The sequence below is a fragment of the Sphaerodactylus townsendi genome, linkage group LG09, assembly GCF_021028975.2.
Source record: "Sphaerodactylus townsendi isolate TG3544 linkage group LG09, MPM_Stown_v2.3, whole genome shotgun sequence".
In the NCBI taxonomy this organism is placed as follows: domain Eukaryota; kingdom Metazoa; phylum Chordata; class Lepidosauria; order Squamata; family Sphaerodactylidae; genus Sphaerodactylus; species Sphaerodactylus townsendi.
The window spans coordinates 90,611,164-90,636,177 of NC_059433.1; the positions used below are offsets into that span (position 1 = coordinate 90,611,164).

Below are 25,014 nucleotides of genomic sequence, written 5' to 3' on the forward strand. Positions count from 1 at the left end.
ATAAAATAATTCCTGGGCCTTCTTGATCATGGCACCAAAGCTCTGGAACTCCTTCTCCAGAGAGTCTCATCTGTCCCCTGGCGCGCCCCCCCCCCCCATCTAAAATTCTTGCATGTGCGACGGGATCACCGTCCTCCACCCGCCCCTCCATCTAAAATCTAAATCTAAAATCTGTGCATATGTGAGAGAATCACTGCCCTCCCATTTGCACACACCGCTTTTCTGCCCAAGGTTTCTCCCTCCTTTCTAAAAACCAAGGTTTCTCTCTCCATTTTTTTCACTGCAATGGGGGGGGGGGGGCGCCCATTCTCAGCGCCTGTCCGTTGGTGGGGCGGGCCAGAGCGACGAGGTGGGAAAACTGGCCCCGGTTCTGCTATGGAGGAGTTTTGCACAGTGGTGGAAGCCTCCGGAGCAACAACAGGGCATTTCAAAAGAACCTCAACCTTTGCGGTTCAGGAAATTCATGGAGCAAAGCCAATGCTGCAGGGCGGCTTTGGGGCAGAAATGTGGCAGCCACGCTGCAGCACTGGGGCATTCCGCGTGCCAACCGAGGAGCAATTTCGGCATGCAAAACTGGCCATTTTTAAAAATTTAAGCAGATCACTTTTCTTTAAACCCCTGCATTATATTAGCCCAAACCTACTCAAACCAATAGATTACAGTCTGGTGCACTTGAATTTAAGGAGCTTTGGAAAATCCCGCAGTGACAAGAATATAGCTGCCCGGTCCAAGGCATTGTTGCCCTGAAAAGAATGGGTGTGACTGAGGTTGTTTCTCCTCCATGATTTTACAGTTGCAGTTCCTTCTGCTTGCTCCAGCCTTCAATGGAATAGGGGAAAGAACCTGTATTTGTGGGGGTGCGGGCCTTGAGAAGGGAGAACAATTCCCTACCCACACATAATGACATGAAGTAGAACCACTCAGAGCAGCAGTATATCTTCAGCTGGCTTGCTAAATCCTGACTGGTCAAATATTCAATTACTGGTACATTAGTTAAATGCTAAGCATGTTTACTGGGAAGTAAGTCTTTTTAATTTCAGTGGGACTTCCTTCCAAGCGAGCGTGATATTAAGGTGGCACTCCTACACTTTCCCCTTATGAATCAATTTTGAATTTGATTTGCAGCTTCTGTAGGCAGCACCACACAGATTTCATTGTGAACAATTTAACATTGCTGAAAGAGATGCTGCTGGCATAATCTGCTAACTGCTTTCAATTCCCCCCCCCCCCCCGTTAATGCACTTGAGTGGAAAAATAAAACAGCCTATAGCATACAGGCCAGAAAGAATCTGCAAACATTAAATCCACAGACATCTAATGGAAATAAAAAACCACACAAGGAAAAACTTCAGTTATCAGTTCAGCTCCCAAGATAATCTTTGCGGCATGCAAATCCTTGATGATATTAATCTAACCTATTATTGTCAATTACATTCCAACCCCAGACAATTTACTAGTGCAGCCTAATTTAATAGTCTAATTATAATGTACAATAAAGCCATGGCCTAATATGAAGGCAGATTTTGTTTTTAATGGAACTACTTGATAGTACAGATACGCTCAATTTTTGTTTCCAATTCATTCCTAGGCAGCACATGAGCTCTGCAAAGAATCACATCTTTCAAATATAATGTGTGAAGTGACCCTTACATAGTTATGCATCACATGCAATGTGACAGCCATACTCCCCCTAGTTTAGTTACATTTATATACCCCCAGAAGGTATGTGGCACATAGACCTAAAAAAGTTATAATTACTGTATTCTTCAATGTCCGTAGGAAATTGTTAGAAAATCTTGCCCATACCACCTACTACATGAATGGCCCAATTTGATTTGTATGCGACCTTTAACAATGTTTACATATAAGTTAACCACATTTACATAGCTAGCCTGTAAACAATCAAATAGTTTCACACCAGAACTGTTGTTCACAATTTCTATATTGTATTTTAAACATCTTTCTATATTTTATTTTATATTGTATATAAAATACAATATTTTTATATGTCTACATTGCATTTTAAACATCTGTTTTACACACACATGTAAAAGAACACTATGTGTACATTTATCTGCCTGAAAGGTTTGCCCGGGTACTGGGGTTCACCCTGTGCCGCCTATGCGCGTAGTAGTTACACTCAAGTATGTCAACACGTGTGAAGCAAGCGTGTGTGTGTGGCCTTGTGAGTGGCGGTGTGTGCGTACTGAGTTGTGAGAGGCATATTCCATGTGAGGAGAGTTGATTTGTGAGAGGCATGCTCCGTGCGAGGAGAGAGTGGTGCGAGGGCGTGCGCGCGCTGTCGTGCGGAAAGTAGGTGTAAGGGGCCTTAGTGAGGCATCTGAAGAAACGTGTCATTTGTGCTTGTGTTTGGTGCTAGGCAACATTTGTGAAACGTATAGACAAGAACACCGTGAGTGAGAGCTCAGTGCCTCTCTGAGGCCCACCGGCTCTTTTACGTGAAGCGCGGCCGCCCTCTCGCTTTGCTCCGCCTCCTCACCGCCTCTCGCCGCCTTTCGGTCGGTGGCCGGGGCTTGCCACATCGGCGGCGGCTTCCCCCTCCTCTCCAGCGAGCGGCGGCCTCAGGCTGGCCATTCAGTCCAGAGCGGGGCGCTCTTTCCACAGTGGGGCCTTCGGAGGGCGTCGCGAAATGGAGCTCCGCCGCCGCCCCTTCTGCTGCTGCTGCTAATGCTGCTCTCCGGGACGCCTCTTTCGCCAAGGCCGCGGAGCCCGCGAGTCCTCTCCCTCCGCCCCAGCTGTTTAATCGCCGCGGGGGCGAGAATATCTGCGCGGGTCGGCGGTGGTGCGCGGGAAGCTCGGGCGCCCCCCTCACAGCTGCCTTTGCAGTCGGCCGGCGGCCCCTTCTCGGTGGTCCTTCTCCTCAGCCGGCGATGAGCGAGCGGCCGCCCGGGAAGCGGGGAAGGCGCAGCCCTCGCTCGACCTCCGCCCGCCCGCTCGCCTCGTTGTTGGCGTCGCCTTGAGGCAGCGGGCGATGTGGAGCTCGGGGGCTGCCGTGCTGCAGCTTCTCTCCCGGGCGGCCAAACACGCCGTTGCCCAGGGAGCCCGGCAGGACCCGAGCCGCTGGTTGCCTCGCCTGGGCGCTGCGGCGGAGTCGGGCGAGGCGGCGGCGGCAGGGCTGTGCTTCGGCGAGCCAGAGGGGCTGCACCGTGATGCCCAGCAGGACCCGTCGGCGGAGGTGCTGCTGTGCCAGCTGCCCGACGCGGGGCCCGGCTCGGGCGAGAGGACGTGGCGCTGGTCGTGCTGCCTGCTGGGCACCTGCTGGTGCAAGAGTTGCCTTAGCGGGTGCTTCCTGGCGGCTCTGTGCTTCGCCTCGCTGGCCTTCGTCCGCCAGTACCTGCGCGATCTGATGCTCTGGGCCGAGAGCTTGGACAGCCTGGCCGGCGTGCTGCTCTTCACCGTGGGCTTCATCGTGGTCTCCTTCCCCTGCGGCTGGGGCTACATCCTGCTCAACGTGGCTGCGGGCTACCTCTACGGCTTCGTCCTGGGCATGGGCCTCATGGTGCTGGGAGTCCTCATCGGCACTTTCATCTCCCATGTTGTCTGCAAGAAGCTGCTCGCCAGATGGGTGCAGGCCAGGATCCAGGGCAGTGAGAAGCTCAGCGCTGTCATCCGTGTGGTGGAGGGAGGAAGTGGCCTCAAGGTGGTGGCCTTGGCCAGGCTCACCCCCATCCCCTTTGGGCTTCAAAACGCAGTCTTCTCTGTGAGTGCCTCTCGCAAGGAGCTATCGGGATCTGTTCCTAAGGGATGCTAGAGAGGTGCCTTTGGAACGAAAAGGCCCTTGTCAGTAGATGTTTAATGGGGAACAGAAAATGAATGAAAGCACATTTTAAATTCAGCAGATGTTTTCAGAGCTGACCTCCTCATAATTATGAGGTTTGATGACATGTAATCTCTTGCTCTAAGCTCTGCTAAAAGCTCTCATGGTGCCATGCATGGCTCTAGGTAGTTAGTCAAACCCTGGCCCTGTTTTTATCTTGGGCTGCTTTCAGACCTGGGGCAGGATGGGGGAGGCTGGTAGCGAATGTCGCCTGTTTACCTCGTACAATGGCTTAAAGATGTGTGTGTGTAAACTGCCATCAAGTCAAGGCCCGAGATTAACAGAAGTGGTTTGCCATTGCCTGCCTCTGCACATGACTCTAATAGTAGTAGGTTGACATTTTTTGACTGGGGAATAGTCCTGGGACAAGAGCTGAATACCCTTCCCCCGTTTTGGGGGCCTGTTTCACATCATGCTTTTATTGTCATCTTCATCTGTTTTTTAGAGCCAAATTACATGACCAGAATTCTGTCATCAGTAGCTTCTTTACAGTAAAGTTATAGGCATGGGGAAATGTTCAAAAATTAAAAAAAAACAATATTTGTGGGAAGAGTCTTAGGTAGCTTGTAATATTTGGGACAAATTCTAATTCTCCTGTAATGGTCGATTTGGTGTGCAAAATACTTCATACGTGTGAAAAAGTATCGGAATTAGACCCAAAACCACATACCCTGTAAAGGTAACTTGAGGGCCCTTTTAAGTGAGGTAAAGCTGTTTTTCCAGACCATGATTGGAAGCAGAGAGGTGGAGAGGATGCTGGTTGTGTCCCCCCATCTCAGTTATTCATCCAGCAGATCGTTGCTCCATAGAGGGGAGCTCAAATTCACATTTCCCTTTACTGAAGTGGAAGTTATTTAGGTGGGTATGATGTCGTTGGATGTTTCATAAGGAAAGAGTTGAAAGCTCCTTACTATTCACCACAGAAAGTTTCTTGTTGTCATTTAAACGAGCTCTTGGGTTACAACACCTCAAGAAAGCTTTAGTACATTCCTGCTGATACTTAGTCACAACTTTCTTGCATAGTCTATATGACTTTTAAAATCACACAAATCACTGAACTCCTAAAAGGGAACTTTAAAAAGTATTCATATGGAGGAATCTCATAAGGCAAAATCACCCCCTTAGCTTCTCTGTCCCACGTTACAAAGAAGTTGAGAAGTGAAATTCTAGGGCAAATTCGCATTGAGACTCCGAGTCACGATACAGAGAGGATTCAGCTTGTTGCTTTCATTGCCTCTGCTCAGCAGCAGCATGCGTGTTGGCCATGGAGTTGTCATATAGCAGACTTTTTGCACATTTTCCTGCATTGGTCCCTTGTGACTACCATTTTCCCACCATTTTTCCCCCTGCAGTGTCAACAGAGGACTACTAGAAGTCTGTTACAATATAAAAAGTTGTCTTAGGCACAGTGGTGAAAATGGCTGGCTCAAGGAGATGACAGCAGGCCAATGGCGCTGATGTGGATGTGGCCTTTGCAGAACAAGAAAATATTTATAATAGGACTCTCTCTCTCGCACTCACTCTCACTCTCTGGGTGTTTTATTTATGTATTTATTCATTTATTCATGGATATTTTATATATGTATTTATTATTTGATTTATATGCCACCCTTTCCCACTGCTGGCTTAGCATGGTTTATAAAAACCAGCTTAAAATCCCAGTTTCAATTCTCAAAAGCTCTTAACATTTCCCAACTAAGGAAAATGAAGGAAGATAGGAAGGGGAGAGGAAAAAAGGGATATGGACAGTGAGACCAGCTTTGATGGGAAAATGCCATTGCTGACCTCAACCATTCTGTCCTCAACAAAAGGCCTGGTAGAATAGCTCTGTCTTACAGGCCCTGCTAAACTAAGTCCTGCAGGGTCTCATGCTACAGAGCTTTCCCCCTGGCCTGGCCAGAACCAATCACACTTTCACTCTAATTGAGGACAGCTGGATATCCTTCGGTCTTCAAAAAAGATTGGAGCAAAATTGGGTTGGGAATGATGAGCACGTTGAGGGTAGAGTACAATGTTGTGTTCATGTTTTCCCCAGAATTGGAAGCTAAACAAAGAAAAGCCTCCATGAAAAAGCAACCATTATTCGATTTAAAGTGGGAGTTCGGACATTATGTGTGACACACATGATCCAGTTCCTTTTAAAGTTAAATGTTGACAAGGTTAATTTTTTATATATATTTTTTTAATCTGGAAGGCACTAGTACTATTTTTTTGGTTAGAGCTCACCCTCTTTGTGCAGTTTTCAAGCCACAGAGATGCTCTGTGTTTAGGACCTGTTATAATGTAATACTTCTAGTTGAAGGAATTAGTTGAAAACTTGTGCATGGCTGCATGTGAATTTCTACATGCACACATTTTGGAAAGCCACAGCTGCAGCACAGGTCTGCTTTCTGGCTTGCCTCGTTTTTATCCAGTTCTCATGTATTGCATGTATTGTGTAACTTGTGCAGATATTTAGTTCTCTGTGTAGATCGACAGTAATTTTGCAGGGGCGTCAACATCTTGGTGAGTAATTCCAATGGCAGATGTGCACTAGTGCAAACTATTTATTTTTGAACATTTTGCACATTGCCTTTAAGTGTAAAACTAGGTGCAGTGCATAATCTGCATCTGTAATCCTGGGCACTATTACATGGAAGTAAGCCCTACTGAATGTAGTAGAGCTTACTTCTGAGTAGATATGCATTAAATTGCTTAATAGGTTACCAAATTGCTGGGCTGTTGTGACTTTACCTTTATATGAGTGTGGGGATTGTATATAAACTAACAGTTCCTGTGCATCTGGGAGATACCTCATTCATATGATGGGAGCAATCTCCATCTTCTTACACCCATGTGATTGGGGTATCTTAAAGGTCTCCTCCTTTAAACATGAATTGTTCATGGTTATGTGACTTCCATGGAGCTGACAGACTATCTGCAAGGCCCCTGTGAGCTGGCCCTTACAACATGGTACGCATGTACAGTTGTACCATTTCAGCGGGCATCAACAAAGGTAACATAACGACAGTACACTATCAAGGGTGTGACAAGTATGTGTGTTATCTTTACATGTACTAAAGAGTAGCACTTTGTATGTACTAAAGAGTAGCACACCGAGGAATAAATTATTGCAGTGATAATACACGGGAATAATGTTGTGGTGCATATAGGAGCACATTTAGAGAACAATAATGGTCATCATATTTGAATCAGAGTTGGGTTGGTTGGACACATAGGAATATTTCTACTACTAAGGGCCAAACCAGATGAGACTCTAAAAGTCTGGTGTCATATCTACCCAGTATTTGTTTTTAAATGATCACTACCTGCATGGGGCCTTAGTTTGTATTAAGGCCACAGAGCAGTGAGGATAGGATTTAACTCTTCCCTTACACCACGCAGACCCCTCCACCCTCTGTTGTTGACTCTTGGAGGGGAATAAACAGGTAAAGTGAAGGTTCTGTGAGACTGCTACAGTACATCAGTTCCCAGGAATCCCGTGAATGGTGATACAGTACAGTTTGAATTAATAGTACTTACTATAGTAGACAGATGGTCTTATTTACTATAGGACAGTTTCATGTGTTTACAAATGCTGGGAGGCAGGGATATGCTGACTCTCAGTAGCAAAAGAATCACATTTCATTAAAAGTAGCAGTAAGATAATCACGATGGCATGCTGGAATAAAAACAGGCTGAATACTTATCATAGTTGAATCACAAATAAGTGAAATTGTGAGTCACAAATCCAGGAATGGCAAAAATCTACTGTATTTATCTTGTAAATGCTGGGAAAATCTGATTATGGATATTTCATTTTCTCTCCTGGACTTATCTCAGTAGATTTTGTAGTGAACACTCCTTTGTTTTATCTTTTTAGAGTATTGCTGTTGCTTTTGTTAGTTTTTGGTACGTATCTCTCCACCATATTTTCCTTAAAGACATAAAGGCTCCCTGTCTGCTGATCAACATCATTAGATCAAAGGAGCTTGAAAGAAAGGAAGGGATTTCTGGCATGTGGGGTGTGAAATATTTGTGATTACTTTATTATTTTGAGATTCATTTCCCTCCCAGTTTGTAGATATTTTTAAGCATTGTCTCACAAAATAAGTATTTCATTTATTTATGTATTGCTGTCAAGTCACATATGACTTTTTGCAACCCCCTGGCAGGGATTTCAGGATTACATAGATGTCTGGAATTTTGTTCCCTATTTAGAGTTGGTTAAAAGTGTTTTGTTGAAATTGTAAATATGCTTCTTGGATCCTTTTGCAGAATATTGATACTTTCACAGTACATTCCTAGTAGAGTTGAAATCAGTGGATGTAGAGTAGGGTAAATATGTCTAGAATTGTACTGTTAATCATAATCTTCAGAGGTAGATTCATTAGAGCCTAGCTTCTTAGGATTCATATGTTTTTGTGTCATAATGTGGAAGAAATGTAGTGTGCAGCGCAATTGCCATATAAATACATTTTATCAAGGCAAATTAACATATAAAACTGATTTAGTTATTCTCATATTGCAGCTTGTATACCTCTGAATGAGTATGGATATTGACTGGGTTTCTATTAGATTCAGCCCCTTCTACTTGTACAGCCCCTTGTACTTGTACAATTGTTCTTCCTGCCCTGGAGGTATGTACCAAAATCTTTTGTCATTTGGCCTAACTTTTCTCTAAATGTGGTCAAGGGACCCCTAAGGGTTGACAACACCTTGTCCTCATCTGGCAATATGAAAATGAAGTGCTGTCACTTTTCTGGGAATGGGTGCAAGAACTGTCTATCTCTTTCCAATGATAGAGGCTTATTAGAGTTGTTGTGGCCTGCAGTCATCTAGTTTATAGATTATCTCAGAGCACAACCAGCCTTCTGTGTTGGTTGGTTGCAGGGAACCAGCATCTGAGCTCTAGTACATCTGAGTGGCACCAAGCAAGTACAGTTCTAATGCAGTCATTATATGTTGGCATATATGTTGAAATAGTAAAATACAAAGGATTTCAATATAGAAACAGATGTTACTCTATGTCCATAGACACTTACAGCCAATACCAGTTTTCAGCACAATATCAGACATTCACATTTTGGGTGATGGTGATCTTTTTTGCTTTATATGAGTGGCTCTAAAAATTTTTCTAGGACCCTTCCCACTACTGTTTAACTGACTTTTAAAAGTTATTATTTAAAAGAATGTTCTTGCTGTGTCTGTCTCTAAACCCCTTCCAGTAATATGATTGATTGGGACAGTTCTTGACAAATCCTAGGTCATAATGACTCCTAGTGTTTTCCCCAGTGTTTTCCCCCTTTATTGTTGCACAACTCATAAATTCTCAGTGGGAATACAGGGGGATCCCACCAATTGACAGCAACAACAATACAGTCAGCAGACTTTTAAGGTTCATGCTAAAATAGAACACAGAATTATTAAAATTTGTCACAGGGATCCAACCACTTTTTCCACAAGTGAAAAAGGGAGGAAGTTCCCTTGAACACTATAAAGGCTATGTTTGGGATCATGGGATCTGCATGAACAAAAGCCATGAGGAAAAGCTACAATAAGTTGGAAAAGTGACCAAGGCTGAGTAAAAAAAAACCTAGCTAGATTCAACCCAAAGCATGTTTATTGTTTTGCATCAGAATGGTTTGTTGTATGATTTAAAAATAAATGTGCATTCTTGCCTTTACTTGTCTTTATGTAAACTTTGCATCAGACCATAGTGATGGGTGTATGCCTGCTTTCTGCTCTGGCTCCAAATAAATTAAATGGAGCATTTTAAAATAGTGGAATTATGAAAAATTATTGAGGTAATGACAGTGCCAACAATATATTTAATTACATGCTACAATTCTTTGTGGTAATTTTAATAAAAATTTAAAATAAATAAATTTAGGATTAGATTTTGTGGTAGAATGAATTAGAAAAGTTCATAATTAAAATATGAAATTCTGAAGCCTGAAACATTAGTCTAGGTTCTAAATTTACAGGCTAGCTCGTGGAGCGAAAGGAACTATTATCAAGGTCTGGATTAGAACATGGATCAGAGACATTTGAGTTGTCATCCTGTAGAATCAGCTATCCCAGGAGACCTGACCCAGTAGATTATACACTGAATACATATTTTTTATTAAACTTGCTTAAATTTTAAAAGATGGAGGTTTCTACAGGGCATATACAACATGCTGACTATGAGGAGGGGATAGCTTGGAGTGGGATCTGCAGATATTTTTTGAAAAACAGCTTGCTGCAGCTTGAGAACTGATATTGTCCACAAGGGGCTGGGGCCAATTGGCCATGCTGGCAGGGGCTGATGGGAATTGTAGTCCATAACATCTGGAGTGCCAAAGGTTCGCCACCACTGGGCTGGGGTATTCCATGGTGGCAGGGGCTGATGGGAATTGTAGTCCATGAACATCTGCAGAGCCGCAGTTTGCAGACCCCTAGAGGGAGTGAGATTAGTGAATTTCAGTTTTGTTCTATATACATGCAAGTACACTAAACAAGTCTTCGTGCTTTGAACTTTACAGAGTGGTTTAGTGGTTATTGGCTAGAATAGTGTTTTTCATTTGGATCAGAGTGAATATCTGATTAGTTACGATTCTGCTAACCAAACAGTCTTTGCTACTGGATGCACTGCAGATCTCATGAAATTATACAAACAAGGCTATCCAATTGGGGGTCAGTAAATGATCCTGATCCTACAGAGGCAAAGAGATACAGTAATTCATAAAATATTGAATTCTGAGGTATCTTTTAAAAAGAGCTCAGTTTGTTTGATAATGGCTTCATGGCTTGACATTATAAGCACAATTTTAACATATTTTAATTAAATTTTGATTTTGTTTTAAAGCAGGTGCTTTTTTAAAAAGTAAACTGAATATAACTGACATGTAAACAATTTTTTCTTCCTTTTAGGAAAAAACCTTGTCATCTCTTGACAAATGTAAGGGTCTGCAGAAGAAACTTGATTTACTCTTCACTGATTTGATTTACTAGTGCACTGGTGTGATATTGGGTGTGTCCTTACCTTGTTCATGGGAGCCTAATAATTTGAATCACTCTCATTATGCCTTCCACTGTTGGAACTTGTTGCTTCCAATTCATGAAGTTTGGAACAAAGGCCTCGTAACAGGCCAGGTCAAAGTTTAGCTCCTACTGCTGTATAACAGATCTCCAACAGAGATATGAGGTATTTGACTGTCTGGGAGATGATTAGTAGCATCTAAGCCGTGTCAGATAAATTAGCTTTGCAAAATATTTCTTAGACACTTGGGCACAGTTAATTTTTTTTATCAAAAGGTTGTCTTATTAACTTTGGATGCATCGTTTCCACCAAACACATTGAACAACAAAACAAGTCTTGATATGCAGAGCAATTCTGAAGCAGTTATAATACAGTTCTAGAATGTTTATATGACATTTGTGGCTGATGTAGATGGTTTTTTATGTGGTTGTTGGATTGCATGGGATGTAGGAGGAGGATTAATAGTTTGAAGGGTCAATTCCTGCAAGGTGGAAATTTTTGTCCCATCTTGTGGAACTAAAGGTTTTTCTTGTAGAAGGGGGGCTTTGGCTGTAATAATGTTTAAAATCTATAATTAGAAACATCAATGACTTGAACTTAGATTTGTAACCACATCTTGCCAATTTGTCCCCTGGGGCTATTATCTGGCACTTGGTTATCTAGAATTCTCTGTTAACTGTCATTGCCCAGAAGCCTAAGTCATCCTACCCCTGGGGTTTGGGGCATGTGCACACCCCAGCCAACCTCTCCAACTGGTTAGTCTGATTTTTCCAGCTGTTTCTCAGCGTCTAATAGACCAGGCTTCCAGCTTCTTTCATATCATCCTACCTCAATGTGTTGGGAACCAGCTGTGCCAAAGAGCTTCTAGGGAGCTGACTGGCTCATTTACCTGCTGCAGAGGATGTCTCCATGGCTTGGGAGGAAGGATCACACCAGGCATTCATGAATGGGATGGTAGGGATTGGTTATGATGGATTCCCCTGATTAAGAGTTAAGGCAGAGGAATAAGCTTGATTAAGTAGCAACCCTGTCCCTCGTGTGTGTGTGTGTGTGTGTGTGTGTGTGTGTGTGTGTGTGTAACAAGGCTTCTACTGTATTTAATTCTCAGCCACTTTCATTTGTTGTGTGCAGATAACAAATTACTCATAGACTAAAAACATTTCAAGTTGTCCAGCGGGTGTTTAACTTATTTTTGTGATAGTTTCCAAGTCGGATAAAATTTAATGAGCGTCCTACTTAGTATATCTGGTTTCTGATTTAATATTTAAAAGGCAGAGAGTGAGTGCAATTTGCATCCTCCTGGCAATGAATCTCTCCTGTGTATTCTTCCATCATGACCTAGATTTCAACAGAAGTCATCAGAACAGAACCTTCTGTATGCTTGTCAATAAAATACACTGCCGAGCTTACCAACTAAGTTGATACTACTGATGCATTCACTTCTGAAGTATACAACTGCTGTAACTAAACCTTTTTTTTAAAAAAAATGCAGACCTCTTAATTGTTGAGTGAGAAAGCTACCACTCAGTGCTGAAATCTTAGTGGAAGTAGTAAGACACTGTGGCCACAGGCACAGATGACTTTAAAAGGGGATAAGATTTATGAAGGACTTGGTGACTAAAGAAAGCCTCTTCATTCAGGGGCAGTAAATCTCTGAATACCAGTGTTATGAAGCAACATGGGGGAAGACCTCAGCCTCTATGCCCTCCAGAGAAGCTGATTGGCCACTGTGTGAAAGGATGCTGGGATAGATGGACCACTGGTCTGATCTTTTAAATGCTTAACAAACAGGAACTGTTAATTTTCATTTCAGATAGATGTGGAAAAGAAAGTAAGAAATGCTCAGTTATTGTAAAAGCTCATCATCGGCATTGAGCTAAGATGGTATAGTGGTTATGAGCGGAGAACCCACAACTAAGCTAACCCGTGTACGGAAAATAATTTGTGTTTTTAATCTTTCTCCAAGAATTCAGAACAGTGTATTCTTAGGGATACTATTTGATACATGGCCACCTAATGACTTTTGCATGATTTGGATTCAAATTTTCCGGGTCCAGTCTCAATTGTCCATTAACTTTACTGTGCTGGCTTCATATTATCATAGTTGTGGTGGTTGTACCTAAATTTGTTGAACTTGCATCTTTTATTGTGGAATAACTAATTGAGGTTAGCTCCTCAGTATCTAATTGAGGAGACAGCTGTATGTGTGAGGGATGGCAGATGACCTTGAATCCAGTCAGGTTGAGGAAGACAAGTAGTTAATGAATTATGTGACATCTCTGTATGAACATGAGGGAATTGTAAAGGCCATTTCTAATATATTGTTAAATCTGTTTGCACAGCTTTAAGCAACTTGCATTCTTAGGGAATCTGATCTGGCTGCCATATATAATCTGCCTTTACTAGAAATTTACTATATTTACCTTTACTGGAAATATAGTAAATGGAGAGACCTGCTTGCAGCTGTTTATACCAGAGGGGGCCAGACTTGCTTAATGTAAGAGCCACAAGACGTGAAAAAATATTACACGTACATTTTTACAAATATATAATAATATTCATGTATATAATCGTGTGTGTAGAAGCAGGACAAAAAGGCCAGTAAAAAGCATTTCCCAAGCAATCTCTCTCTTCTCTTCTGACTTGTTTTCTTCCCTTTTTGTTCATAGTAGATGATTTTGGTCACATCTATTAATCTTATGTAACTTGTTTTGTTCCAATCACATTTGGCTGCCCCTTCTTCTATCTGTCCCCACCTCACCCCACTGAGACCTTTTGGCTGTTATTTAATAGCAAGCTCTCTGTTGCAGTAAGTGTAGTTGCTTCAAATGAACCAAATCTTAATCCTCTCCAAATGCACATTGTGGGTGTCTGGTCCCTTGGTACCATCAGGGTGTGAAATTTAACTTCCCCTACCCCACTTCCTCACTATTTGGGTCAGATAATTGAAAGAAAGGAAATCATCATCTCAACCCACATCTAGACAGTGGTGTTTATGTTCCACGTGAGCTCAAGTGCCAGTGGCACGGCATGGAGGAGGAAGGGGAGATCAGCACGCAGTTCCAGAACATCTCCCCAGAGACATGTTCAGATTTCTCAACCATTATAATCTAGTTTGGACACAGCTTCAACAGATGACCCTAACGTTTCTACATTTTGTAAAGAGTAGAGAACAAGCAAGTAGGTTTTATGTTTCCAGACCTATATACAGATTTCACTAAGGAACAAGAATTTTCCCTTCTTATCTGTCATTTTTTGTGCGCAGATAGGAATGTTAAGCGGTTCGGGAGGCAACAGTGCAGCTGTGTGCAGTCATCAGCTCAGCCGACACCTGCACTCGGCTGTCCACCAGCTCCAAAAATTGACTTTGAAATGGATTTACCTGAATGTGCATGTGCAATACTCTGGTCTCATTGCCACGTTTTGCGAGGGGCCTTGGGAACTTCCGCCTCTGATTCCTGCATTCAGGTTGTTGCTGCCCCTCCCAGCCTTGGCAAAGCGTGGCATTGCAGCTGGAGGCAAGGACACACAGAGCAAAGGGGAGATTCACACCACCTTAAGACTCCCTGGCTGTGCAAAGCCAAATGCAGCTTGTGAGCTGTAGTTTGGCCGCACCTAGCCTGTGCAACAAAAATGAGGGCTTTAGTTAAAGTAGCTAATCTGTTCTATCTTTTTATAAATCCAATGGGTGGATTTTTTTTTTCATTCAGCCTCCAAGACTCACTTGTACTGTTTTAGTTGGTTGTTTTGAAATAAGATGGAGCGTTAATGCTTGTTCTGGGTTTTAGTAAGTTGGTAGTTTAGGCACTGAAGAAAGGTTTTTGTGAGTGTCTTTCGTTTTCAGACCAAAATTCCATGTAATTAAATGCTTTCTATCTTCATTGCCTGTTTGTAGCTGTTGGAGTTTCATCTTTCGTCGTCTTGTGCTCCTCAAGAATTCCTGTTAGAGCTGCCACTTGTTTATTTGGCAGTGTGTACCTTTGCCAGAAAGAGGGTTTGTTGAACAGCAATGCAAAATTATTAAATGTTCACTCAATTGTTTCTCAGTTTTGTTTTATTTAATACTTATAAAGTATTTTAAAATTCTAACCAAAAATCTTACCCTTAGCTAGAAATCTAACATCTTAGCTAGAAGATGCTGAGGAAAATCTTTCTCTGGTTGATCTCGTTCAATATAACGAAGTTCTGTATATTCACATGCAGTAGTCATTGAGTAATGGAGAAGAATGGGGAAAGGGTATGAGGTTCTAGGATTGGTGGAAGAATGACTAAAGGAATGATGCTGCTCTTACAAGCCCTGTTCCGTGATCAGCAGAGCTCTGTTTTGGAGACTGCTAAATGATTCAGCATGACCCAGTTGTCTGGGAAATTGAGTTTTCCTTTTGCCTCCAAAGTGAAAGCTTAGATGGCATTAGTGGAGATGACATCCTTTAGAGTAGGAAGTAATCAAAGAAATTTCTTAATTGGACCCATCTCACTCTTTGCTTTTATTTGTCTTCTCTTAGATAACAGATCTTTCACTACCTAACTACCTGATGGCTTCTTCCATTGGACTGCTTCCAACTCAGCTCTTGAACTCCTATTTGGGCACCACCTTGCGCACAATGGAGGATGTTATTGCAGAACAAAGCGTTAGCGGTTATTTTATATTTAGTTTACAGGTAAGCAGTTGGTGGTTAGGCTTCATTCTGCAATTGTGATTGCTTTTGCAGTGTTTTTTAATTGTCTGTTGTATTTTTTAAAATTCCAAATGAAAGTTATTGTAATACATGTATCTTCAACATGTATTTCAAAAGCATAACATGCTCCTTCAGATTCAGAGAAAAATAATCTTCCAAACTGCAGAGGAAATATGCTGAACAATAACTTGATTTTTATTATAGCCATGCATCACAGACATTGTCAGCTTCTCTGTAAATCTGTTACTTTGTATATTATTACCTGCCTTTATATAGTAAATGAATTTTGACATGAACTACAGCATCCCAAATCTTTTTATACCAATCTTTGTAGCAGAAGGATTTTTTCCCAATTGATGGCTATGCACATATGAGCTGCAGTAATTAAATTCAGTAATTTATAAATATTCTTCATGAACTACATTTTAAAAAGTACTTTGTAAAATTACCTTAGGGTGCCATGGAAGATCATATCCTGCAGTATCTGTAATTAATTTCAATTTTTTTTCTCCAAAATGTCTGTTTTATTGAATGTTGCCAAGATACATGGAAGGAATCCAGAGGCATAGGAAGGGGGGAAAGTGTCTGGTGCACCAGTGCGTCCTCTGCCCCTGAAACGTCCCTGCCCTGGAATGCCCTTCCACACCCCGTCCACGCCCTCGCCACACCCCCACAGGGGCACATGCCTGGTGTGTCGCAACCCCCCGCCCCGCCCCCTTGGAGCTACGTCTCTGAGGGAATCTGCTGCAGACCTCTGGCGGTGCCAAAAATTAGAGTTGGTTTTTCTGTTCATTCTGAGGATACCTGTTTAGAGGAGGTTTTTGATCAAATCTGCTTCTGCTAATATGTTTGCTGATGAATCTCTATTTTGTTTTCTCTGAAAATTGCAGGTTTGTTCTTCATAGTCAGATAGGAGTCTATATAACTGTCAGTTCTTTTGTTACATTATCTTCCATCAATAATTCAAAGTCAAATTTGTTTCTTGTTGTTCAATATGTTGTTGCTCGATATTCCAGCAATGCAATTAGAACATAAGTTAGAGCCTGCTGGATCAGACCAGTGGTCCATCTAGTCCAGCATACTGTTTCATATTGCTGTCCACCAGCTGATATGGAGGGCCAAACAAAGTACAGAAGTGAAACCGCCCCCTTCTGCTGCTTCCTGGCACTAGTGTTCAGAGGCATTGTTTGCTTCAGTCACCATGGCTTGTAGCCATTGATAGATCACCAAACTAAATATGATGGAGAACTTGCTGCTGCCATAAGTTCATCTTTGATATTTTAAAGTGAATGTTAAATGCCGCAAGGCTGTGTCTTTTCAAATGCTAAAAGAGTTGGATCTCCCCACCAAGAGGTGTTTGGGGGCTTGAAAAGACATGGGGCAGGGGTTGAGTTCTACACCATTGTCCCTATCGAGCCCTCACCACACTTTAAAATAATTTTAAAATGGGGATGGCAACCTCTCGGGAGCCATAAGTTCTCTATCATAGTTAGTTTGACCCTCTGTGCATCTGCTTACAGCTGGGACCTGTCGTTCCTCCACACAATAGCAGGTCCTTGGCCCTCAAAAGACTGATCTCAGGTAGCAAGAGCTCCTCCAACTAGGACCATGTGCTTATAGCAAGATGTAGAAACGCATTTGAAACTTAAACAGTTGCTCAGCTACATAACTCCAATCAAAAAGCTCTTTCCCTCTTGCGCAATGCTTAATTCCTGTGCTGGCATGCCGTGTTCAATATTTTAATTTGAAAATATTGAAATAGAAGTGGCTTAGACATTTCCATTGCTTCTGTCAGTTGGGTAAGAAGACCAAGGAAGATCCAATTTTTTGACTAGTATCTCTGACAAAATCAGGTCCTAATTCTATTTCTTCATTATCAAGTACTGAAAAAGGGGGGATAGCTTTGATTTCGCAGTAATACTCTTTATGTCCACTTCTACCGGAGTAAGAAAAAAGAACACAGAGGGAATTCATTTTTTCTTCTGTCCCTTTCCCTGCAACCAAATGAGTTTGCTTAAGGATTGATCTAAGAACTTCTCTAATGCTGACATACATTTGCTTTAATTTTTCCAATCCTTCCTTTTGAAAACTGAGAGCCCAAAGCAGATAATAGAAATGCTGTCCCTGCCATACTTTACTGTTTAGGTTTGAGCTTACATAAGCAACTTTTTGCCTCACAGTCTCAGTGGTTGGTGTTACATGATAGCGCTAGATCAGGGGTAGCTTGTTAAAAAAGAGCCCTTTGGGGATGGGGTGGTATAGAAGCCCAATCAATCAATCAATCAATCAATCAATCAATCAATCAATCAATCAATCAATCAATCAATCAATCAATCAATAAAATGGCGCCCAGGCAAGCCCTGGAGCCCACGGCCTTCTCAATTGTGCCACGTCCTGTTGGGGAGCACAGCTGAGTGCCAGTGAGCAGGGAGGTTGGGAGCGCAGCCATCCGAGCTCACCTTGCCCCAATCTCCATGCGGAAGTCATGCGTGAGGCCAACCATGCACGATCACCGCAGAGATCAGAGCAGCAAGGGCTCATTAGCCAGGCTTTGATCCAGCTGGGAACTGCCTTGGAGGTGGAGCTTGGGTTGGAGCCAGCAGCATAAAAGTAGAGAAGGAGAGAAGAGAAGTTTGCTGCTGGCCTCAACTGGAAGCCTGCAGTTTAAAGCTGGCCCCCAGCCAGCTGAGGCCAGTATAAAACAGCCACTCCAAACTCCGTATGGAGATTGCAGTGAGGCAACTGGCCCAGCACTTGAACTCCACATGGAGTTGAGTAGTCTGCCTCTAACTTCTGGAATGGGACTGGGGTGCAGTGTGAACCCCAGGAAGTGGTGCCCGGGGGTCTAGCCAGTGCTACTAGATTATTGAGGTCCATGAGCAGAGGTGCAGGAAGCTACTTATTTTAGGTCTGGAGGTCAGGGCTCAACATGTGTTAAACTGGTCTCATGTTAACAGGAATGCCAGGTAGTACAGTGTCTTAGGATTGGCTTACCATAGTGTTATTAGATCCTTCTCTGGTTCTGTTGATAAAATTTCAGTCAAAAGAACATATTGTATTAAAGCAAGTGTTACCTGCCAGCTCTAGATAACAGATACAAGTCTGTTGGAAGTGGCGGAAGAGTTCTGTCACTTCTGAATGGTTTAGCTAAAACTTTGATTTGAAACACTTGCTACCCTTTCATCTAACTTGAAATCCTTCTGTTAGTTTTACTTAATTAGTTTTTTTGAATCGTTGTGGCTCTTTTTGCATTGCACAGTATTTGCATGTGTCCCAGACTGTACTGAATTGCAAGCATGCAATTGGATTCATCTAAGTTTACGAACAAGTGTGAGAGACCAGTGTGCAGTCCCAGATTATTTGCTCGCCATTGTGTAGGTTTGTATTCTCTTTAATATATGTATATATAGTCACCATTGAAATGACTTAGAAAAACTGTTTACTGACGCCTTTTTTCCTTGCACATTAAATATTTTATTTGTTTTTATCACTGCAGTTGAATGTATTGAGCATTATAACTTCTGTTTCGTCCACAGGTTCTAATAAGTATAGGCCTCATGTTTTATGTTGTCCACCGGGCTCAAGTAGAGTTGAATGCGGCCATTGTTGCTTGTGAAATGGAAATGAAGACATCGCTTGTTCAAAGCAGTCATTCAAGCAACAGCAGTTCAGCATTTTGCAACAAGAGGACGCTTGCATTTTCTGGAGGAGGGATCAATATTGTATGACTTCTCTTCCCCCCCCCCCCCCGCCCCCATTCCCAAAGTATTACATTGAGATGTTGTGAACCTGAATAGCCCAACCTATTGCCTAGACACAACTCTGAGCATCTCAGTGAGACTTAAATCCCAAGCAGTTGACAGTTGTACTGTGGCACAAACGATGCTGGTGGTTTTTTAAATTGCACAGTGGTCGATTTTTTGCAAAGAATCAATAAGTGGTTAAGTAACTGTAAATACAAGTTTGGCTGCACCTTTTTTGATTATTCTACATGTCATGGCCTGTAGTCTGCACTTTAGGTTCTGTTTGAATTTGCTTCCACAAACCTGAGGACCCCCCCCCCCCCCCGAGGTAAATATTTTTCTGCTTAGCATTGTTTATAAGGCTAAATAATAATATACAGTCGATTTTTCGTACTGGTGAATGAGTGTAAAGTATGCAACTTCATGTACAATATGTTTGAATGGACTTAGCTTTCAAAATGTTTCCAAGAAGGAGTATGTTTTCCCTCTTGAAGAAGCGAGCACTCAGCCTAGGGAAGGTCTTTCCTCCAGGGCTGGGAAGGCAAGACAACCAATTCCTAAGGAAGAGAAACTTCTCCCTGTACCCACAGTCATTTTCCTGCCAGCAACAGGGAACAGTGTTTCCATGGGTACTCTCTGGTGACCCTTGGGGAAACAGAAAACCAGGGAGAGGGGGATTTGGGTATTTCTGGAACCGTTTGGCTTCCCTTATATTGGTTTTTTATTTTGACTTGAGCTGAAGGGGTGGGATGGGGGGTAAGAAGGAAACCTTACATAAATCTTTGGTTGAATGTATTTTTGTAAGCTACTGAAATGTCATGGAGCCATTCATAATTTTTCACCTAAGTTTAAATCCTACATTGTGGGACTGAAGTGCTCTTATATAACATTTTAAGTTACACTGTGTCATATGCAAAGTAAAAGGGGGACTGTGGAATATTTGATGGTTTGTGGCAAATAGTGGCCTGATGCATAATTTGCATGCTGAATACAAGTCTTTGTTCTGACTTTACCAACTTTGACAATAACAAAAGGGCTCTTCCATTACAATCCATTTTCTAGTTAATAATAAAATGTTTATTGGGGCGCACAGGTCAGCTTCACCTTTACATGCATGGTAAGAGAAAATGGGAGGAACTAAATCTCTCTGAGAATACTATGGTACTTACCCATCACGTGGCCTTTATTTTATATGGAAAACCATTTGGTTTTTCTTTAATGAAAGCTTTAAAAATTCCCTCCTAGTATACTTTCCTCCAACCATCAAATGATGTTCTTCTGGTAGACCTTTTGTGCAGTACTTCGATACTTTACCAACAGAGTGCTGTGAAGATTGTACTTGTCCCTTTGTTCTTTGCATTTGCTTAAAAACTTGCAAAAACTTGGGAAAGGCAAAGGTTTTCCATCAAAAATAAGTGAATAGAAAGGGGCAGAGATATTACAGAGGCTCAGGAATCTGTAAACATTTTTAAAAGAATATATTTCATAGGATATAGCGAGTTTACTGCAGAATCTGAGATGCTTCTTTGTGGGTTTGACTAGACTGGAATAAGCCTGTCTGTGCTTGTGTGTTGGTACCATAATTCTTTACAGATGCATATTTGTATACCTGAATTATGTACTCGCAAAAATGCTTCACAGCAGTTGGAACCAGCACAAAACTACTTTGAACTCAAATAATCTTATTTTTGTCTGAAATCTTGATTAGTTTGTTCAGAACAATAAAGTACACTTCTGGCTTATGGTTTTGTGTTACTTGCTGCTTTTTTTGTACCACCTTTTTCTAAGGTTATGATCAGTTAATAAAAAGATTATTACGGAACATAGGTTAGTTTCATTTTGTCAATGATCTTCATTCAGTGGGCTCCTGTTTAATCAGTGAGTCACCAACCAGCAAACCTTGTCCATCAACTTCAAACGTTTCCTGTGAACAAAAGGCACTAAAAGTTATACCTTTCCACTTCTTATGATGGTGCTTATTCATCAGGGTCTGAAGTCCAAGTAACATTTCTTGAAGCCCTATTTATGTCATTGGTACCATTTTCAAATAATGGTTTCCAGGAGTTCAGTTTGGCTCTTTGAAAATGAAGGAGTGTGGTTACTGCTTAATGGCACTGTCTGACAAAGAAAAATTGATCTGATTGCTTTGCCAACAAGGCTTCTGTTTGCAAAGTAAGTCCAGTCAGCAAAGTAACTTGGATCTTATCCCTTTCAAGGATTTCTTGATGTTATGTATTTTGTGAGCATCTTTGTAAACAGTGACAAACTCATCACAATGGAGTATTTTGAAGTTATTTTAGTTTCACCATGTTTTGTAAACAGCAACTTTACTGTGAATATATTTCTCAGGAACATTCTTCAAAGTTTTGCTTTTTAAGTGATGGCATGTGGAAGGTTATGGAAAACATGCACTAGCACTTTCTACATCTTGCTAGTAATTGTCCACAAGAAGTATGTACTAACTGTATAACAAAATTAATGAATATGTGCTGAACATTATCGGGAACAAGGCCAAAATATGCTTCAGTTAGTATCAAGAAAAGAATGCCCTTATTTACGCAACAGTAACTGAAGCTTTTAAGTCACATCACTTACTCTAAGCAGAATTATACCTTTCCCACTCCATTGAGGTCAGTGAGTTTGTGAAGGTGCATCTCTCTAAGGACTGCACTGCCTGTGTACAAATTCTTCCTTTCTGTAAAATGATGTTCCATGTTCCATGAGCATGTTTGAATGGGGAAGTGGAGAAAAGGTGGTTGAAAAGGCATTCAAGTTAAATCTGTTTCGTTCAAATACAGCTCCCTATATACATACACCTTGCAGTTCATACCTTACCTATAGGCTGTTTTGTCATGGGATTTGGTGCTAACAATTATAAGTAGATAGCCTAACAAAATTGTGGAAAGCAGCTATTGATTCTTAAACCTGGCTAATTGTACAACTATGGTCAGCGTATATAGGGTTGACCTGATGTCCTAAAATCATACACTAATAGAAACTGTAATCAGTCTACAAAGTAATCACTGTATTCTCAAACACATTTCCCCCCCCCCCCAATCTTCAGAATAGACTACCATTGGTATTTGCAAGTTGTTATCTAATCTGTTTATTTATTTTTCTACATATACTTGTATCACAGACAAAGTCTCTAGCCCTTTTCATTGCATATCTGCAGCAAAAGTATCAGAAACATACCTTTTTAAAAAATGAAAGCTGTGAATCCAGAGAAACTAGTAGATGGTAGCTATAAATTTGTACAATCTTATGGTGATATATGTCAATTTCTGATTTTCAAAACATTTGAATTACACAGCTACCACCTACAGGTGTAAGTGTTATCAACTTCTTAAAAGTGAGAATCATAGTGTGAAAGACGGGTGAAGAAGGCTCATGTTGTTTGTTCTCTTGCAGATCCAATCTGTGAATGCGTATAGTTGGCCCTTTGGCAAGATGCTGAAAATAGCTGTTTGCTGTATTGATCTAGTTTTCATAGTTCATGTACGTAGTAGCTGACCAAACTGTTCTCTCAGCTACAAAGGAAGTTACTCCGTTTTCTGTAAATGTATTTTTTTCTTTTCAAAATGTTCTTAGCAAGGTTGAAGTGCGCTGCACTGTATACACTTGGAGGGTATCCTAACTTTTGTATCTTTGTGCAAGTTTTGATATTTGGGTCTGATGTGTCAGTGTACACACACGCGCACGCGCATGCATATTTGACAGCAAACCCTGCAAATTCGGTCTTGCAAACTGGGCTTGGTAGGAATCTTTCTATGTGGCATTCTTCTCATACATATCTAGTTAAGGGCTGTATCTAATAGGGAACCCCTGATGGAAGTAACAAAAAACGTCAGCCCACAAAGGAGGAATGGCAGCAGCCTGATGGGTATTAAAAATGCTCCATTGGGGCAGAACTGTGCAAACAACTATCAAGAGGAAAAAACAAGGGAGTGGAAAATCAGTCTGCCCAAATTCCCCAAAAGCTTATAAAAGTGCAGAAAGGAAGATCGGGGAAGAATGAGATTTACAAGTCCCTGTGCAGACTGCTCTGCATGTATATTTATTGCTATGACAACCTTTTTCTGTTTTATGGAACTGGATCTGTAATCCCCACTTAACAAATGTCAGTTAACGCACAACATCGGATTCACGCATGTGTGAATTTAACAGAAACAAACACACAATCTTTATATTTGTCTTTTGCTCTTTTCTAACAAAATATTACATTAAAAACATAACAAAGGGAAATCTGTTGCATTATATTATGATTCATGAAATAAGGTGTCTGTTTTATGTGTCACAGCATTTACAGCTTTGTTCACACTTCATTGCTGCTGTAAGAACTGTCTTGCTGGTTGAAACCAGGAGTAAATCTGGTACAGCATTCTGTTTTGGTTGGTTGCTAGCCAGATGTCATAGAAAGCTGACAGGCAGGACCATGTGCCATTACATCTGACAGTCAGAGCTACTCTGTCTTGAAGCATAGAGGCTTTAGGAGACTTGGTCATAATATCTGCTGATAAGACCCATTCCGTGAATTCTGTTGTTTTCACTCTAGTGGCAGTATGAATTCCTTCAGTTCAATTAGGTATTGCTAATTCTCTTTATTTTCTTTTGCTTGCTCCACTATTATCTTATTTAGTTAAACGATGGAAAAATACCCCTATTTACTCCCTCTTCACTATTCTTGAGTACGTTTCCTTCCTTGTAGTCCTATGGTCTATTACAGGGGTTTCTAACTTTGGTGCTTCAGATGTTCATGGACTACAATTCCCATCCACCCCTGCTGACATGGCCAATTGATAGGAATTGTAGTCCATGAACATCTGAAGCACCAGAGTTGGACACCCCTGGTCTACTAAGCATATCTAGGAATTCAGAACATTAGATCAGACTGTGCAAAATCCACTTTACATGTTTTCATTCTCAAACTCCCAGTGGAGAAACAACCTAAAAATCCTGTGCGTTTATATACAATATATAAATAATTGATTATATTGAAAGGATAATGCTTAAGAATAAGAACAGATACACACAAAAGCAGGATGATTTTACTTTCAGGACTGATTTTTAAGGCTACATTGTTATAAGCCTCTTGGCTGTTTGCCATGTGTGGATGTGGCATCACAGTTCCTGTAATTAGGGCTATTAACCTCCAGATGAGGCCTGGAGCTTTGTCAGAGTGATGAAGATCATTTCCCCATGACCAAATGACTGCTTTGGAGGATACACCACAGAATCTAGGAGAAAGAGAACTCGGGGAATGACAACATAGCTTAGTTCTCTCCAAACTCTACCCTCCCAGTAAGTGCCTTCAAATCTGTAGGAACTTCCCACGCCACAACTGGAATGCCTACCCTTTTGCTGTGGATGAGAGCAGGAAAATTTCATATTAGGAAGGGCTGTCATTTATGGAGATGAACCAGAAAGATTGAGCTAGGCTAGAAAGATCTGATTGGTACCAGATCAGTATTCTATTGCATGCCAGGGTGAAAATAATACATTTCTCTAATATGAACATAAAAAAATAGTAGATATAGAGTAGCCCAAAACACCAGAAAACCATCTAGACTACAAGAACTGTAAGTGAAACAAATTGCTGTGCAGTGAACATTGACATTTAATGTAAACGTGAGAACACAAGCACATTGTAATTTGTAAATCTTAATTCAGAGATAATGTCAAGCAGATGTAGCAAAACAATGTATATTCCCCTATCAGTTTTATTGTGATATATGGTTTTATGAAGATGTT

The 25,014-nt window shown here is 41.4% G+C and overlaps 1 protein-coding gene across 1 annotated transcript; it reads left to right on the forward strand.

Moving 5' to 3' along the window:
• The first annotated feature begins 2,422 nt into the window (after positions 1 to 2,422).
• Positions 2,423 to 21,005, forward strand: TMEM64 (transmembrane protein 64). The gene is made up of 3 exons (XM_048508264.1): positions 2,423 to 3,721; positions 15,347 to 15,502; positions 19,057 to 21,005. Exons 1-3 carry the CDS (start codon positions 2,993 to 2,995, stop codon positions 19,246 to 19,248), a joined length of 1,077 nt encoding a protein of 358 aa, XP_048364221.1. The 5' UTR covers positions 2,423 to 2,992; the 3' UTR covers positions 19,249 to 21,005.
• The last annotated feature ends 4,009 nt before the right edge of the window (positions 21,006 to 25,014 follow it).

Excerpts from the sequence above, each read along its gene's own strand:
- TMEM64 (XM_048508264.1), top strand. The coding sequence starts at position 2,993 with ATGTGGAGCTCGGGGGCTGCCGTGCTGCAGCTTCTCTCCCGGGCGGCC. Across the intron at positions 3,722-15,346 it reads TTCAAAACGCAGTCTTCTCT|ATAACAGATCTTTCACTACC; the intron begins GTGAGTGCCTCT and ends GTCTTCTCTTAG. Across the intron at positions 15,503-19,056 it reads ATTTTATATTTAGTTTACAG|GTTCTAATAAGTATAGGCCT; the intron begins GTAAGCAGTTGG and ends TTTCGTCCACAG.